Source organism: Neomonachus schauinslandi, chromosome 10 (genome assembly GCF_002201575.2).
Source record: "Neomonachus schauinslandi chromosome 10, ASM220157v2, whole genome shotgun sequence".
Classification (NCBI taxonomy): Eukaryota; Metazoa; Chordata; class Mammalia; order Carnivora; family Phocidae; genus Neomonachus; species Neomonachus schauinslandi.
Window position 1 is genome coordinate 134,804,835 of NC_058412.1, and position 18,250 is coordinate 134,823,084.

The following is an 18,250-nucleotide window of genomic DNA, read 5'->3' on the forward strand; positions in this document are numbered from 1 at the left end:
CCCCAGCCCACAAATGACCCCACCCCGCACGGCGTCCCCCACCCCACACGGCAGCTCCCGTCCCACCCAGTGGCCCTCAGCTCACAGTGACCCCACCCCAGCCCACACAGTGACCCCACCCCAGCCCACACACCGGCCCCCCCCACACGCCGGCCCCACCCCACACGGCGGCTTGCTGGCTCCTGCAGGCCTGTGTTGTGGACACACGCACATCAGGAAACATTACCAGCAGCCACAAGGAGGCCACAGGCTCACGTGGACAGGCAGGGAGAGACTGAAATAGGTGGAGGCCACGGCCTGTTACAGAAGGTCTCTCCATTGCCGTCCCCTTGCTTACTGAGGGGACGGCCGTGGAGTGTGACCCAGCAGCGGCGTCTCTGTCAGGACCCCACGGACGTATGGCTGAAAAGTAAAGACTTAATCAAAGCGTCATTTTTTTTGTGATTCCCTGGAAAGCTGCGGCTTTGCCCGTGGTCTCCGTGGTGTCCTCACGCATTCGCCAGATATGCGCTGAGGGCCTACTGGGTGCAACCGTAATAGGCAAGGCCACCCAAGGGGCCTAGGAAGACCGATGTCGAAGCAGCTGGGGGGCGCCGGCGGTTGCGAAGCCTTGCCACGTGCCGGACGCCACGCTGTGCCCGGCGTGCGGAGGGGGCCGGCATTAGCCCCACTGCACAGATGTCAGGACTCTGAGGCCCCGAGAGGCCAAGTGACTGGTCCATGGTCGGGCAGTTCACGAGAGCTCGCATCCACGGTGGTCTGTCCGGCCGTGGGTGGCACCCAAGCTTGGCAGCTGCTGCCCCGAGCTGTGCAGGCCGAGCCTGCGGGGGCCGCTTCCCGCCCAGAGCCCTTTCCCGGGGACTGACTTTGTGCGGGGGGCTGCCCTGATCGGTGGTGGTGAGCAGGACCCACGTGGCTCTGTGCTCGATGGAGGCTTCCAGCAATGCTCTGGGAGACACCATGGGAGGCGGCGGTGATAGACAGGCTGGGTGCACGGAGCGGTGCACAAAGGGATTTATTTGGGGAGGCAGCGAAGTTTAAGCTGTGATCCAGAGTAGGAGTTGGCCAGCTGAAGGTGAGGGGCAAAAAGGTTCTCCAAGGGAAGGCATGTGTGGAGTTCTTGAAGCAAAAGAAGAGAGACCTCAGGAATCACAAAGTCTGGTTGGGTGATCAGTGATGAGGCCAAGAGCAGGCAAGACCAGATCCCATGGGGAGGACCCTGGGGGCCTCCTGGGCTCCTCTCCTGAGGGCAGCTGACTGGAGCAGGGGGTGACTGGTGTCCAACAAAAATTTAATGAGTCCCTACTGCCCTTGGTGTATAACGCTGGACAGAAATAGTCCTTGCCTTCCAGGAGCTTGTATTCCAAGGGAAAAGCAAACAGGTAAATACACAACACAGCATCAGAGGGCAGCATGTGCCCCACAGGAAGTGAAACAAAGGGAAGTCTCAGAGTAAGCTGTGGAAGGTGTAGGAAAGCCATGTGAAGAAGGTGGATGGGGAGGGAGGGCACCTTGGTGCAGTTGAGATTTGGGGATGAGGAGTCAGCAATGTGGCAATGTTACGGGGAATGCATTCCAGGCAGAGGGGACAGCTGGTGCAAAGGCCCTGAGGCAGTAACCAATTGGGCGTGCTCAAGGAATGCAGAGTATGGTCACTGTGGCCAGAATGGAGGGAAGAGGGTGGAAAAGGTTCCAAGGGAAGCCAGAGAGTCTTCGAGGAGTTTGGGTTTGATCCCAAGTGGGGGAGAAGCCACGAGAGAGTTTAAGCAGGGTATGGCAGGGCCTAATTTGTGGTTTTGACCATCACTCTGCTTTTGTGCAGCCAATGGATTGTGGAACAGCAAGCATGGAAATTGGGATGGGTGGAGGGAGTGAGCTCTTGCTACAGAAGCTGGTGAGGCGACCTGAGAGAGTCTGTGGTGGGACGAGGAACTCAGGCGGGTTTGGACAATGTTGGCACATGCTGACACTTGCTCTGATATGGAGCTCCTGACCAGGGGGCGGCAAGGCCCACAGTGGGCAGCAGTCCCGGGTCCGGGGGTCCACTTGTCACGAGAGACCCTACCATCCAGGGAGGTCGGGAAAGACCCCCACGGCTCTCAACCAGCTCAGAGGTGGAGGTGAGAGAGGATGCGGGCCAGCCCCGACTATCTTGTGTGTTTTTTTTATTTTTTGTAACCTGTTACAAAATTATTGAGCTATAATCCACATGCCATACAAGTGACCCACGTAGAGTATACGATTTAGTGGTTTGACGTTCCCAGGCATGTGACACCGTCGTCATGATTTGTGTAAACGGAATCACACCACATGTGGTCTTCTGTGACTTAGTATGATTCCAAAGTCCATTCATGTGGAGCAGGTGTCCATCCTTCATTCCTTTATATGACTGACCACTCTATGGACAGATCATATTTTATTTATCTGTTCATCAGTTGGTGCACGTTTGGATTGTTCTTTCCCACTTTCTGGCAATGGTGAGTAATGCTCCTACAAATATTCGTGGATAGGTCTTTGTGTGGACATATATTTTCAGTTCTTTGGGATAAATACCTGGGAGCGGAATTGTCAGAGGGTGACTCTGGGTAACTGGTCAAGAAATCACCAGACTATTTCCCACAGCAGCTGCCCCACCTTCCATTCCAACTGCTGTGTGTTGAGGGTTGCCATTTCTCACATCCTCACCCACACTTGTGATTGTCCCTGAACACCTCTGACACACTCTCTCACACTTGCCCGGAGCAGTTCCCTGGCGATTTACAAACCAGGCACCTGGGAACAGTGCCCCCCAGCTCCCAGCTGCATGCGAAACAGTGCTTCCAATGTTCTCTGCTCCTGGGGGTGAGGACGCCTTCCGGAGCAGGGTCCTTGCATTCTCTCCCTCCCCATGTTCATTTCAACCCACTGGGAGGACTGAGCATCTCAAGCTTCACTTCATTTACTTAATGGATGAGGAAGGAAATGATTTCTGAGGCCAAGACCTGAGCAGTCCCCATGGACTCAGTTTCGACAGTGCACTTAAACTTCCATGTGGTGATTCACTCGTCAGGCTGGGAACTGTGACCGAAGACCTTTCAACATTTGATGTTTATAAAGGGAGTTTGAGAGTAATGACTTTTTTTTTTTAAAGATTTATTTATTTATTTGAGAGAGCGAGAATGAGAGAGAGTACATGAGAGGGGGGAGGGTCGGAGGGAGAAGTAGGCTCCTCGCTGAGCAGGGAGCCCGATGCGGGACTCGATCCAGGGACTCCAGGATCATGACCTGAGCCGAAGGCAGTTGCTTTAACCAACTGAGCCACCCAGGCTCCCGAGAGTAATGACTTTTTAAAAGGCGTTTGAGTGGGGAGGACTGGGATCATTTGGGGCTCCACAATATATGTGGAGTTTGCAAAAGCAGCTAGACAAGGCGTGTACTTTGTCACACTCTGGTCTGGTCTCGGGGGTGGTGAGCAGCAGAGATGTGTAGAAATCTTCACCTGGTAAGATGTGAAGCCCGATGTTCATGTCCAGGGCCATCGCCTGGTGTTATGTGATCCTGGGCCAGTCACTTAGCCCTTCTAGGCTCTACTTGTCTCTTTGGCACATGGCTCCTGATGGACATGCAAGATCAATGGGCAGTGAAGATGTTTTGGAGAAAGGTGTGACTGAATATTCTAAGCTGCCTCTTTCCAGGTGGCTTCACACACTGCATTTTTCTTTTCTATTTTTTAAGATTTTATTTCTTTATTTGAGAGAGAGAGCACATGTGTGAGACAGAGAGACAAAGAGAGCACGAGCGGGGGGAGGGCAGAGGAAGAGGGAGAAGGAGACTCCCCGCGGAGCAGGGAGCCCGATGTGTGACTCCATCCCGGGACCCTGGGATCATGACCTGAGCCGAAGGCAGATGCTCAACCAACTAAGCCACCCAGGCGCCCCACACACTTTGTTTTTCTGAACGGAAAGGGCTCACCCCAACTATTCTCATCTGAGCTTCAGTCAGCTTCCTTCTAGGACATTTGTCCCATCCCCCATTGCCTGCCCTCAGATACTTCTCTCCCTCAAAACACTTACCTAGGCTGTCACAGTGCAGTTATAAATTCAATTCTTTGATTGATGCATGTGTGTCTATGAGCCTAGATAGGCTGTGACCCCAGGTAGACTGTGAGCCCAGGTAGGCTGTGACCCCAGGTAGACTGTGAGTCCAGTGAGGGCAGGTACCATGTCTAGTTTTGCTTATCAGTGTCACCCTACCACCCGGCACAGAGTAGATGGTAGTCTTAGTTTGGGTTTATTGCAAGGAGACTCTAGGATGTGGGTCTGAGAGCAAGTAACTCATAAGAAAGTGGTCCCAGGAGAAACAGAAATAGGGAAGGGGAAGGGGCCGAGTGGGCATGGTCTCGGGCAGAGCTCAGGCAGCTGCACCTGATCCCACAGGGGACTTGGGGTGTGAGCAGCTCCCCAGAGTTTATCTCTAATGGAGGCAAGGGGGCTGGGCTTTACTTGTGTAGAGTCACCGGCTCAGGCCAGCCAGGCTGTGTCCGCCCCCAGCACTGCCTCCTCTTTCACAGGGAAGCCAGGAGGACCTGCAGTTGTGGTGTCAGGACCACGGGGACCCAGGGGGAGTTTGCCCCAGAGTCAATTCACGTCCAGTGTCCTGCCCACATCTTCCTGCTCAGGCCCTGAAGAACAGGGCGCTGCACAATTTCTGGTGGGCTCTGACACAGGAGCATGTTTCTGATTGTCAGCTGGAGTGGAGCCTCCACATGGCAATCGTGTGAGCCCAGCCAGAGTGCTTTGAAATTTGTGATCCTTAACACATTTTTAATTTAGGGTAATTGCAAAGTTTGCATGAGACTTTATGCTTATATGGCTCTTTCAGATCTGCATGAATCACAGTCCTGATGTATGTGTGGGTTATCCTTCGGCATCCCAACTGGCTTTCTTCTGGACCCCAGAGTCCTGATTCAGCGAAGGGCTGGGTTGACGTGCCTGAAGGCGGAGGCCGGGCAGGGAAGCAAGCTGGTGTTAAGTACATAGGGAGGCTGCTCGCCTTGGTGCAGATCTGCTGGGGCTAGAATAATTGCGTGATTTATTCTCTGGGACCCAGCTTTCCTCAGCACCAGGTCACGCCATGCTCAAGATGCAGGTGAATGGAAAAATGCAGGCTGTTTGCTCTAGGTTTCCTACCCAGAAACCAGTGTTCTTTTTGGTCAGTTTTATTAGTCTGACCCTGGCTTTATGACATGACAGAGAGCTCCACGGGGTCAGGACATGCTTTTTGTTTTAATAGAGGTAAAAATGACCTTAATTTAACATTTAAAATACCTAAACTGAGTATTTTATAATTTTTTAAAAAGATTTATTTATTTATTTCAGAAAGAAAGAGAGAACAAACGGGCAGGGGAGAGGCAGAGAGAATCTCAAGCAGACTCTGCGCTGAGCATAGAGCCTGATCCCAGGACCCTGAGATCATGGCCTGAGCTGAAACCAAGAGTCAGATGCTTAACCGACTGTGCCACCCAGGTGCCCCCTAAATTTAACATTTTAACTATTTTAAAGGGTACATTTCTGTGGCATGCAGTACATTGACATGGTTGTGCAACCTCTAATTCCAGAACTTTCTCATCACCTAAACAGGAACCCTGCCCATCAGCAATCACCCCCAGTCTCCGTCCCCCCAGCCCTGGTGACCACTGACCGGTGTTTACCTATTCTGGCCATTTCATACCCGTGGACCTGTCTTCTGTGTCGGCATCCGGTTCTGGGTGTTCGTCTGCGTCGTGGCTCGTGTCAGTGCGTCGTTCCTGTTGGGCGTATAACATGGTGCAGCCACGTGGGAGACAGGCTAGCTTTGCTCAAATATGGTTAAACATAGAACTAAGACCCAGCAATCGCCCTCCCAGTGTACACCCAGAAGAACTGGAAATAGGTCTTCCAGCGAAAACGTGTCCGCGAATATTCGTAGCAGTGCTGATGAAGGAGACACAAAGTGTGGTGCGTCCATACAGTGGAGGAGTGCTTTTCTTTCATATTGACGATAGCTCGTTCACCTCCCGCTGGGTCTGTGAGAGTCGCGTCAGGTGTCCTCACGTTGGCAGGAAGGTTCACCTGAGTCGGAGACCAACCCTCGCCTCACCCACAGAGTGCCTCTGTTCTGGTGCCCCATCCATGCATCCGTTCCTTCCCTGCTCCCTTCCAGACCTCCCTGGAGCCTGCTGTGGGCGGGGCCGGCGGTGGGCGGGGCCGGCTGTGGGCGGGCCCGGCTGTGGGCGGGGCCGGCTGTGGGGCGGGGCCGGCTGTGGGGAGGGGCCGGCTGTGGGCGGGCCCGGCTGTGGGGCGGGGCCGGCTGTGGGCGGGCCCGGCTGTGGGCCGGGGCCGGCTGTGGGCAGGGCCCGGCTGTGGGGAGGGGCCGGCTGTGGGCGGGCCCGGCTGTGGGGCGGGGCCGGCTGTGTCCACCTTGAGGTGGCTTCTGTCACAGGCACTGCTGGGGGAGCCGGGCCAGGACGGGGCCTGTGGCGACGCTAGGAGCCACGGTGACAACAAAAGCAGGGACACTGCAGGTTCTCGGCTTAGTGGCCTCTGCTCTCAGGGGCAGCCGCAAGTCAACCACGGAGGCGCCAGAAGGAGGCAGCGCCAGGCAAAAACGTAGAGTGGCTAAAAAGTCAGCAAATTCAGGAAGGAACCCAGCTTGGCAAACCCTGAGAAACACGTCTTGTTCCGTCGGATTATAAACTTCAGGTGCGCCTGCACGCGTTCCCCACGGGGAGGGACCGTGGACTCGAGCACAGAGGAGTCCGCTTCTCCTTTCCTTCTGCTCCTCAAACACTTGCGGAGCCCTTGCTGGGCCCTCCTGCGCTCTCTTTTAGGGCCTGGGAGGCAGTTACATGGGACACATGTGGTCCCTGCTCTTCTGGTCAAATAGCCAAGATGGACATTCCACTGATGAACAGGTAAATCAGTAGCTAATTCTAAATTGTACTGAAGTCTATGGTGAAAAACGTAACAGGAAGCCTAACGGGGATATGGAGGATGGGACCGTGAGGAGTGAGTAGGAGTTCATCAGGGAAAAGTGTTGCCTCCAGAGGGATTGGCACGGGGGCAGCCTCATGTTGGGAGAGCTTGAGCAGGGCGAAGCCGAGGAGGCCAGCAATCAGTGGGGCGAGGCAGGGGGCGTGGTGTGAGGCAAGCTTAAGAAAGCAGACACCAGAATCTGGGGTCACTGTTGGGGCCTTGTGTGTCATCCTAAAGGCCACTGTGACCTTAAGCAGGGAAGTGACACAGAGCCTGTCTGCTTAGGGGGGCAGGCTTAGCGGAGGCTGCAGAGTTGGAGGTGGAGAGTGACGCTGGCCTGGACCCCGGAAGTCAGGAGTGAGAGCGAAGGTTAGGGATCCTGAGCCAAAACCATTCCTTCTCACCCTCTTTCTTCTCCGAGCGTCCAGCGGTACCTTCTCCCTGAAAACATTTCCAAAGGGACCACCTAAGGTAGGAGTTGGCAAACTGTGGCCCACAGAGCAAATCCACCTTCCACTGGTTTTTACAAATAAAGTTTCATTAAAATATATCTGGGCCTATTAACTTAGGTGTCACCTGCACATGCTTTCATGCAGTGGCTGGGCAGTCACAACAGAGACTGTATGGCCCACGACACCAGAGATGTGTATGCTCTCTCGGGCCCTTTACAGGGAACGTTTGCCCACCCTGACCTCAGCAAGATGAATGTGGGACACATTTTCAAAATATACATCTATTGGCTCAGAATCTTCCCAGCATTTAAACGTGTTTAATTCCTCGGAAAAATGCTAACGCATGCATATTTTAAAAAATTAACATTTGTCCTTAAGCTTTGACTGACATATAAGAACCTCATCTTACACTTCGGTTTGGAAAGTCTGGGCTGGAACTTGGGCTTTGACGATGTGGATGATATTATTTGCCTGGATTCACAGTGCGATGCTGGTGTCTCCCGGAGCGTTGTTTGACAGTTTATCCTCCCTCTGAAATGCTCGTTGTTCTCTCCTCTGTTGAAGAGGATCTTTGCAAAGTCTGTGGGCTTCTTGCTGAACAGTTTCTGTAAGTGTTTCCTGACCTGCAAGTACAGACCCTCCTGCTAAGCCCAATACCAGCAACTGTCAGAGTTGGTGACGGCAGAGGTGCTTTTCCCGATCCGCCCTTTCTCCCTCCCTGATCCCATCCTCCTCGTGCTTTAATTGCTAGTTCCAAACTCCACACAGCCGTTTCAGACCCACTTGATTTTTACAGATTTGAGCTGATTTTCACTTGGAGAACTGGCCATATGCCTGGCAGACGCCAGCGACCCTTGGCAGAATTAAGGGGTTGATGCTAAACAGTGGGCTTTCTCAGCAGATGTGCTGGTTTTTCCACAGTATACGCGAGGAAGAAAGAAGCCACTTGAGTGATGCCGTGATTTCCCTCCACTGGTGTCGGGGTATAGATGGTGCTCATTGTCTGGTCTTTGTATTTGCTTTGTTGCTGTGGGGGACCTGGGGCAGCTGGAGGATGCTCAGGGACGTGGGAAGCTTCGAAGCCCAACTTCTGCGAAGGTCTTAGAGAATCCCCATTATCTTTGGAATACAGGTATTGGGAACAAGATTTTATATTCCAAAAATAAATTGTCATGAACACTGCTTAGCAGGAGTACGTTTAGACTGCTTAATCTCATGTCTCCTGCTCCAAATCCATTGTTGCCCCAGCCTGCGTGGGGTTATGGCTGTCTGGGCAGCAAGGCGTAAACAGGCCTGATCCATCTGCGTAGGAAAGGTTGGCTAAACAGCTGAATAGAGTGTTGCTGACTGCAGAACTTCTCAGAGCCTTTGTTTGCTGTGATAATATGTGGTGATAGTATGTGGCAGACTTTCAGTGTGCATGGTGTTTTCCCGTTTGCCTTCATCCACGGAGCATCTCCCATGCTAGGGTCCTGTGGAACGTGCGTTGGGGAACACTGGTGACATGCCCCACTGGGCTCCCTTGTCAGTCCTGCCACTTACCAGCTGTGTGACTTCCTGCACGGGTCCCGCCCCCAGCCTCCTCTTCCTAAATGTAAAATGGAGCTGGAAAAGTAGTCCTTGTCCCCCTGGGGTTGTTTGCTTGGAACAGACATGCTAAAGAATCTGGCAGCTCCCCTCGGGCATTCAAAATTGCGTTCTCCTACAGTTAAGCATCCATTCAATTCATGATATTCCGGGGCCCGCTGTTCACTCTGAAGCTTGGCCAGCCAGGCTCTTGGATTTCTTAGCCCCTCGACTGATGAGCAGGGCCCACAAGGAGATGCCATCTGTGTCAAGGGCTGCTTGTGGTGGCAGCCGGGAGAAGGGGTGAGGCAGCGTGAAGCCTGGACGCTGCTTCGGAATTGTAATTATCCCCCACTGTCCAGGGGCACGGAGGTCACTCAGGTCGCTGTTAATAACCAGTGACCTGCACTCTGATCCCGCTTCTGTTTTCCTACAGCAGAGGAGCCAGCTCTCTCATTCATGCATTAATTCACTCTCTCCTTCGTTCATTTACTCCACATGGCAGGCGTCGTGCTGGGCGCCCAGGGAGGAGGGGGAGCCTGCTGTGGGGGCCTGTGGCCTCTGTACTGGGGAGGCTGCGGTGTTCCACCCAGGGGCTGTGATCGGTCGCTGCTTCTGATGGGCAGGCTGGCAGAGCAGTGGGAAAAGCCTGCAGAGGTTCTGGGAAGAGAGCCATCAGCCCTTGGAAGTTCTTCTCCCCTTTTGAATAAACTCACCCTTCTTCCTGCCTCCCTACCGGCCTCCTGCCCACCCCAGTGGCCAGTCCCCGCCGCCATCCCCAGCCGTGATGACGTGGAGTGCCTCCCTCCTTCCGGGACGGTGTTCGGGTGTGGTCCTGGTTCTGCCTGTACTGATCAGTATGCCCCACGTGTCCTGCTCTTCAGTTGTCACTTGAGAATTTTCCAGGAGGAGTGGAGACGGTCAAACCAAAAGTACTTTCACATCCGGGAGACTTGAAGTCCATTTTGAAAATTTGGTTTTGGAGGTTCAGACCCATTCTGGTGATGGGTCACTTAAAACACCCAGCACCTCTTTGTAGACAGATGTCAAGCCACACCTTTTGCAGGCTGGACACAAGCCAGGGGTCTTTTGATGCTGAACGCCATGACTTGGCTCTGCGTTGCCCTGACGATGCTCTCTGCTCCAGGTGGCTTTCATCCCGAAGCCCGTATCCCCAATAACGGTGACGTCATCCTCCGCTCCGCGTGGTCTGACACAGGGCTTAGGATGAGGGCCTTTGCAGTGGATGTCCTGACTTCCGGGCGTACTCTCACCTTCGCTGCATGACCTTGGAAAATTATTTCCCATCTCTCTGCCTCTGTTTGCCTCCTTGTGATGGGGGCTATGAAAATAGTGACCTGCCTTCTAGGGGCTTGATAGGAATGGAATGAGCTCGTTCATGGTAGGGGCTCAGGATGGGGCTTGTCACACAACACCCAAGTACCCCAGGGATGCTGCTGTGGCCAATCTTGGTTTTCCCGATTCTTCCCTGTGTCTTCATGTCCCATGTTGATGGGTCTTCCGGCTCGGATGAGGACTCTGTCTCAGCAACTCTGGGTCCTTCCCTCCTTTCTGTGCCGGCCCTCACTGCCCTCCCCCTGCCTGTCCCCTCTCTGAGGGCCCCCCTGCCTGCAGCCTGGGTCCTTGCCTCCGGCCATCCACACTACACTCTCGAGGCCTTTCCACAGCTCTGGTCCTCAGTGCCTGCCCGCCCTCAGGGCTTCTGTCTCGGCCCCACGCGGCTCTTCTTGGCCAGGCCCCAGCCTCCCCTCTCACTCCCATTCCAGAAACCCTGAGCTCCAGCTGAGGGCTCCCAGATTCAAGTGGACAGACCCATGCTGGTCAGTGAGGAACACCAAGGATGACACAGCATTGTTACTTTTTCTCTTATCAATATACTTCTAACTAGAAGATGCCTTTCTTACTTTGAGATTATATGCTTCCTATTATGTATAGTCAGTGGTGGTGATGACAGATGGCAGTCTTGGGTAGGTATATTTGCATGCGTGTGTGTGCTTGTGTGTGTGTATGTGTGTGTGTGTGTGTTGGTCATTACCTGGCACCGTAGAAAGTTGGCATCTCTATTTCCTATGTGGGGATTTTACTGGGCTTCTTCTGAACCTCAGAGACTGGGGACATCAGATCATGTTTCCCTGCCTTAATTCCCACTGCCCAGACACCATGTACTGTCATGCAGTGATGGATTTGCACCCTTTATTCAACTCTAAGGCCCAAATCAAGTATTACCTGCCCCCCGCAGCGGCCCTCTGAGTTCTCACTGCCCCCCACTGCCGCCCCCCAGGCAGGAAGAATTGCGTCATCTGCAGGTATCATCTCCTGACTTGGCTCTTCCTGGTGATTCCAGGCATCTTGGTTTTCTCTGTGGTCAGCAGACCTGCCAGGGCAGGGGGGTCCAGCACCTCTTTGTTCTGCCTCACACCCGGCAGGTGCTTTTCTCAGAAGGTGGTCACTGAGTATCGAGAGATGGATTCTTTTGGGCAAGGAAGGCTCACTAAGGAAACAGTGCCTGCTGTGTTGGTCCGTTCTGGTTTACCTCTGACATAAGTCGTCCCATATTCTGAAGTTCCCTCCTTGGTTCCATCTTTGTGTCTTCTTCCTGCTCCATGAGCAGGTCGGCTTCCCGCCCAGCTGCTCTGGCCCCCGGCAGGCCGCAGCCCATACCTGACGAACGAGCCTGCGAAGGAGTGAGGGCGTCTGATGCGGAGGGCGCCTGACTTCCCCATGAGGCCAGCCATGTGGCGGGCAGCACCCAGGAGTCGGTGGGTGGGGCTTGCCCCCCGCCGTGTTTTGGGGAAAGGCGAAGGGCAGGAAGAGAGAGACAGGAGGTCCATGGATAGAAGATGAGGAAGCAGGAATGCCCCAGCTCACTAAGGAGTGGACTTTGAAGTCAGACGGATGGGGGCCAGGTCCAGGCTCCGGCCGCAGGGGCCCCACACCCCAGATACACAGGCCAAACAGGTTTATTTGAAAACCAGCTGGGGGCCAGGCACCAGTCGAGACGGCAGGGGCTTGCGGTGAACAAGACAGCCACAGATCCTGTTCTCACGGGGCTTCGTGGGTTCCGGTGGGAAAGACAGATGACCACCATCAACAGAAGGCCCCAGGATGACATCCAAGAACTGTCAGAGCGAGGATGGACGGGCTATCATGAAGAGAGGAGCTGGCCCTGGGTCAGGCGTGAAAATTAGCCAGGTAGCCCAGTGAGCTCAGTCACGGGGGCGTTGGTGTCCTTCCCTGCCTTGTTCTAGAACAGGGCCTGGCCCCAGGTCTATGGGATCCACTGGTGGGGGGAGGTGGGCAGGGTCGGGCACCAGGGGACAGTGTGGCCCTGAGGGGACCAGGAGAGGCCTGGGGTTGTCGGGGGTGCGGGCTGGGGCCTGCCCCTTCAGCTCCAGCTGTGTGGTGTCAGCCGGGCCGGCCACCTGCCCCATCTGTTCTTCGGGAACCCCGGGAGGCCCCCGCCCACCCTGTGGCGGCATGTTTTACTTCCTCACGCAGATGTGGGGAGACATTTTTCGTTAATTAACTGCTAATGCTTCGCAGGTGTAAGAGGTGGCTGTGGCCTAGCCCCCCTGTGTTGTTCCGAGGCTAGAGGGATCCGCTGATGTGTTTGCACCTCCCGGAGCCTCCCAGCACGGGGAGTTTGCTCCTCCCGAGCCCCAGAGACACTGGCTGACTTCACGGGCTGGAGACAGAGGGCCGCGGGCCCGTGTGCCGAGCCCCGCCGTCCCTCTGCGGACACACACATATGGGAACGTGCCTGCCCGGCACGCTGGGCCCCAGCCACTCCTGTGTACTCTTGAGTGAGCGGGGCCACACCGTGCCTGGGAGGACGCACACCCACCTCTTGCTCACACGGACCCCCACGCACACGGTCAGCAACACATTCACGTCCTCTCTGTCCTGGAGGTTCTGGTAAAGAATCCTTCACTGGATGCTACAGCGTCTCTTCTGAAATTTCTGTCCTTGGGCCAGGCCCTGGGCCTGAGCCCCGCTGGGGGAGGTGGGGGGGAGAGGGCACCTCCTCCCAGGGGGCGGGGGGTGCTGGAGCCTGTTGCCACCTGGGCTTTGCTCCCCTGGAGACAGCAGGCGCCCCGAGGAGTTGCTCAGGTGAGGGTGTCTGTCCTGGGCCAGGGTGTTGGATATTTGGTAAATGGAGGTGAAGATCCCTCAGTGGCTCCTGCTGAATTTTGGGTCAAGTTCAAGCCTCTGGGTACAGCCCCTTCTGTGCTCCAGGCTGTGTGTGAGGACCCCGTACCTGCTCCAGCCACCAGGGGCAGAGGTGGGGTGGGGGGAGCAGGGAGGCAAGGCATTCAAATAAAGATGGTGGTGTTGGTGGGGAGGAGGAAGGGGCCGGGGAGGAGGGGGGACAGCTGTCCCCTCTGCCCACCTTCCGCCGCTTCAAGCGAGCCACATGGCCGAGCCCCAGGCAAGGATGTGGGAAGTCCCGTGCCCTCACTTCCCCAGCAAGGACACGGCAGGTGCAAGGGTGCAGGGAGGAGATGGCGTCAGCACGTCTGCCCTGATCTGTGAGTGACAGAGCCAGGATGTGAGCCCGGATGCCTGGTTGTAGCACCTGCGTTTTGCACAACTACATCATACTGGTTTCCATGGTGTGCCAGAAATGTTACTGCAGTGATGAGGACAATAAAATTGTGGGTGTGGGGTGTGGGGGGTGGCAGAGATGAGTGGGTGGGCGCGGGATGCAGATCGGGGAGCATCCGGGCTTGGCAATCAACCAGCACTTTGTGCTATGGGAGAAGGGAAAGGGCAGGGAATGTGCAGAAAAGTGATGTGACCAGAGTTGTGTTTGTAAGGGGGGTGGGTGGGACCATGGGGAGGCCGGTTAGAACACCTGTGGGGCATCTAGGGGGAGCCGCTGGTGGCCTGGACCAGGGTCACCGTGATGTGGGTAGCCAATGGGGTGGGATTTGGGGTCTGATTTGTGGTTTATTCTGTGTGCTGCCCCTTTTTGCTTTGGCTGCTGGGAAGCTCAGAACCATGTGTGTGCCCTCCTCTGGTGCCCAGGTGGTGTCTCTAAGCCCTTGACACTGTGGTCCTGTCCAGACTCCCCTTCCTCCGATTTCTGCAGATGCTCATCTTGTGGGCCCTGTGTTTCTGGTAGCTGCCACCCATCTTTTGTGGGTTATAAACCAAGTGATGACAATGGGCCATTATCCCCATGCACATCTCTGGGGATCTTCACCTTCATCTTCAAACCAGCCTAGAGGCTTGGGGGGACCTGGCCAGTTCTCTCCCCCTTGTGCCAAAATGCCTCCAGGACAGCAGCCTTCCGGGGCTATGTGGCTCTGGCAGTTCCGCCCCCATCTGGCGTCTGTGGGTGGGAAGGAAAGGAGAGGATAATAACACGGAATAAACTGCATCTGGGAAGAGAAGGACCCATCCACATCCTGCGCCTGGAGCGTGGAGCTGGGGAGATAGATGGCGGCGGGAGGGGTCCGTGACCCGCACAGCACTCCCTAGCCCTTGCTTTCTGGGCCCCCGCTGGGGGCCGGGTGCTGGGGACGCAGACGAAAACAAGCTCAACTAAGCTGCTTTCTCAAACAAGACACCCCTAGGCTTGCTCTTCCACACGGGGCTGCTCTGTTGACCGCTGCAGACACAGTCTCCGCTCTGCAGTTAACAGTAACAGCTAGAGAGTGGCCACACACCCGGGCTGGCTGGGGTGGTCCTGGTTTGTGCCTTTTGTTGGCGTCTCACACATCTGTGTCCTGCCCTGGACACAAATTTACAGTCACCCCAGATGATACAAGGGGGGGGGGTCTCTGGAGTCAGGCTGCTCAAGGTCATGCCCGACCTCCAGCATTTCCTCGCTCTGTGAGTCAACAAGATGGCTCATGGCTCTGAGCCTCAGTGTGCTCGCCTAGGAAATGGATATAAGTCTGCGTCTCAGAGATGTACCATGAGGGTGAAGTAAGGTAGTATCTGACCCGAACAAGCAGGGACTGACTTTCCCTCCATTGTAATTCTTGTGTTCCTTGTATAAGTCACCCTGAAAATTTCTACCGGGAGACACCATGCTAGCATGGTACGTTAATCAGAGTGTCTATAGCACCTTAAAACGTAGATAATATTATTTTACACGGATTGTAACATGCTCTCAATGAACTAGTATTAAATGTGTTTACCCAAGAGTCCAGTCTCCGTGGCCACCCTGTGGTCACCCTGGATCTTTCTTTCAACAGTAGGCATCAGGGATGACCATTATCTTTATTTTACAGATGTGGAAACCGAGGCTCAGAGGGGCTGGTGGCCTGCCATGAGCCCTGGGCTACTGACAGGTGTCAGACCCTGAGGACCGCCTGGCTGCTCCTCGCCGGGGCTGCACGTCCCTGGGGCGCCCATCACGTGGGGCACTGAGCTAGATCTGACCGCAAACAACCCATTGCAGGGCCTGGCCCCTCTGGTAGCCTCCTTCTGCTGAAAACCCTCCTGAGATCCCCTCACTCCAGCCCTGCTCTGCCGGCATCTTCGGGTCCCTCTGGGGCCTCTCAGCTCTGTATAAACTCAGGCTCCCTGCCCTGCCTATGGGGAGCAGTGAGGTGAATTAGCCCACTGGGTGTGGAGCTAAGTGTGTGCTGGGCAGCATGTGTGCGTGGGGTGCCCTGGCCAGGGTTGGGCACGTGTACCAGCAACCATGCTGGGGAGCACTGGTGGGTCTGTGAACGTGTGCCCAAGGGATATGGAGAGATTAAAACTTAGGGCACTTGGAGCCTCATCATTGCCGGAAGAAAGGTCCCTTCCCTGTCCCAGGAGGGGCTTGGGTCAACTGAAGCTTTTTTCTCCATCCTCCTGGCACTGGCCCGAGCTCTGGTCTGAGCTTCGCTCAGCAGACGGGGGTCCCGGTGAGCCATGGAAGCAGCACTGGTCGCTCTCACGTGGCTCTCTGATTTCTCGGTCTTGCCCATTGCGTTGTTTTCCATTCTAACAAATCTTTCTTCAAACGTGAACACATCATAAACTCCTGAAGGGCCAGTGGTGAAGCTCATGTCTTCCTCTCTCCCAGGCCCCCCAGTAGTGCGTGTCCCCCGTGGCTTGAGGGCCCCGCAGATGTGTTCTCTGCACATAAGAGCATGCACAGGGACACGACCCCCTTACGCACGTGGATGGCATATGCTGTGTGATTTTGCGTGCTGATTTTCTTTAAAGATTTTTATTTATTTATTTATTTGAGAGAGAGAATGAGAGAGAGAGCATGAGAGGGGAGATGGTCAGAGGGAGAAGCAGACTCCCTGCCAAGCAGGGAGCCCGATGCAGGACTCGATCCAGGGACTCCAGGATCATGACCTGGGCCGAAGGCAGTCGCCTAACCAACTGAGCCACCCAGGTGCCCCAACGTGCTGATTTTCTTTTTTTTTTTTTTTTTTTTTTTTAAAGATTTTATCCATTTGACAGAGAGAGATACACAGCGAGAAAGAGAACACAAGCAGGGGGAGTGGGAGGGGGAGAAGCAGGCTTCCCTCCGACCAGGGAGCCCGATGTGGGGCTCGATCCCAGGACCCTGGGATCACGACCTGAGCCGAAGGCAGACGCCCAACGACTGAGCCACCCAGGCGCCACCACGTGCTGATTTTCTTGACCTAGCAATCGATCTTGGCCAAGTTGCCTGTCTGCTTTATTTCCTTCCATGTCGGTACACAGGTCACAGAGGGGAGGGATGATCAGCGACTTAGCCAGTGGCCTGTGGATGATACCCGTCCCCTGTGTGTGACAAACAGCACCTTGAGTGTGCGTCCCACAGAGTGCAAAAGTGGCCTCGTTTTCTGAACGAAGGATCCAAAGGAGAGCTCCTTTCCTTGGACCATTCATGGATGGACTCCTTCCATGGCTCTTCAGTGAGGAGCACGGCCAGGCCTGTGCTGAGGTCCAGGGCAGAGAGCTGACAGCTGAGCAGGAGGGCAGGCACCTAGGGACCATTGTCCTCCTTGGTACCCGCACAGGTCGCTTTAGGAGCAGAAGGCAAGGCTCTGAACCTTGTCTGGGATAGGAGAAGGTGGAGACTTGCAGAGAAAGTCAGATTCAGCCGAGTGGCTGACGTTTCCAGGGCAAGGAAGCCGAGGAGAACAGCACAGAAGCCAAGCATAGCTTGGGCAAAGGTCCTGGGGTGGGAGAGATTTCAAGGGGAATTTGAGAAGTCTTCAAATTGCTGTGGCCAAATGCAAAGTTGGGGGAGGGCTTCCAGTAGGCCATAGAAGGGCTCCGGGGGGGGGAGGGTTTCCGTAGAAGCGAGCACATGAACTCAGGTGCTGGTACATACCACCTGTGGGCACTTGCCCATGGGAATGAGCCCCAGGCTTTGGAGAGTCACTGGTGGCCCCTTGGGGGAGGGGAGGCACCTTGGCAACCCCCCCCCCCCACCGCCCACTGGGTCATGTAGGATTGGTGATCACGTGAGCCCTTCCTCAATGTTCCCCTCCCAGATGAGATGGACCAAGCGCCCCCAGCGCGCTCCGAATATCTGGTCTCAGGGATCCGAACTCCCCCGGTGAGGAGGAATAGCAAACTGGCCACCCTGGGCAGGATCTTCAAACCCTGGAAATGGAGGAAGAAGAAAAACGAAAAACTGAAGCAGACGACGTCCGGTGAGCATGGGGGTGAGGGAGCTGGTGCCCCAGTCACCGTGCTTCTCCATGCTGACGTTGTCTCCCCAGCCCCCACGGGAGGGCCGGCTGAGCTCTGTGGGCCCTGATGGCAGGAGCTGCTCAGCCTTCTCGGGTCACCTCCTGGCCGGGGCAGGTCAGCACCAGGCACACCTGTAACCCATTCACCGCCCAGACCCACGGAACACAAGTCACCGGGACCTTGTTGATGTAGTCTCAGAGTCCCTGCAGGCCGGGGCGGGGAGGCTGGCTTGGGACAAGCTGTTCTTGCTGACCACACTCTGACAACACCGGGACCTGCCCTCCCCAGGAGCCCCCTGGGTGACTGGGAGGGTCCGGCCCTCGTCTTGGCCTGGATTCCTGGAGGCTTCCCCTCTTACTGGAAACCAGAGCCAACCGTCTCCCGGCTCCTGAGCTCTTCCTGCAGAGGCTGGTTATCAGGCCCTCCCACCAAAGGACCCAGAAGCTTCCTTCCCTCACTCACCTTGGGTTGCATCCTTACACCCTGCCAGTCCCAGCTCTGTGGGAAGTTGGGTTGCGGCGGGCTGTACCGTTGCCCCTGCCCCCTCGCATCCACACCAGGAACTGTGGCCGGGAC

The 18,250-nt window shown here is 55.5% G+C and overlaps 1 protein-coding gene across 1 annotated transcript in view; it reads left to right on the forward strand.

The window, feature by feature from the left end:
- Positions 1-18,250, forward strand: part of PHACTR3 (phosphatase and actin regulator 3) — a 219,301-nt gene that overhangs the window by 100,757 nt on the left and 100,294 nt on the right. The window contains exon 2 of the mRNA XM_021677840.1: positions 17,473-17,634. Within this exon, the coding sequence (XP_021533515.1) occupies positions 17,473-17,634 (162 nt within the window). The remainder of the gene's footprint in view (positions 1-17,472; positions 17,635-18,250) is intronic.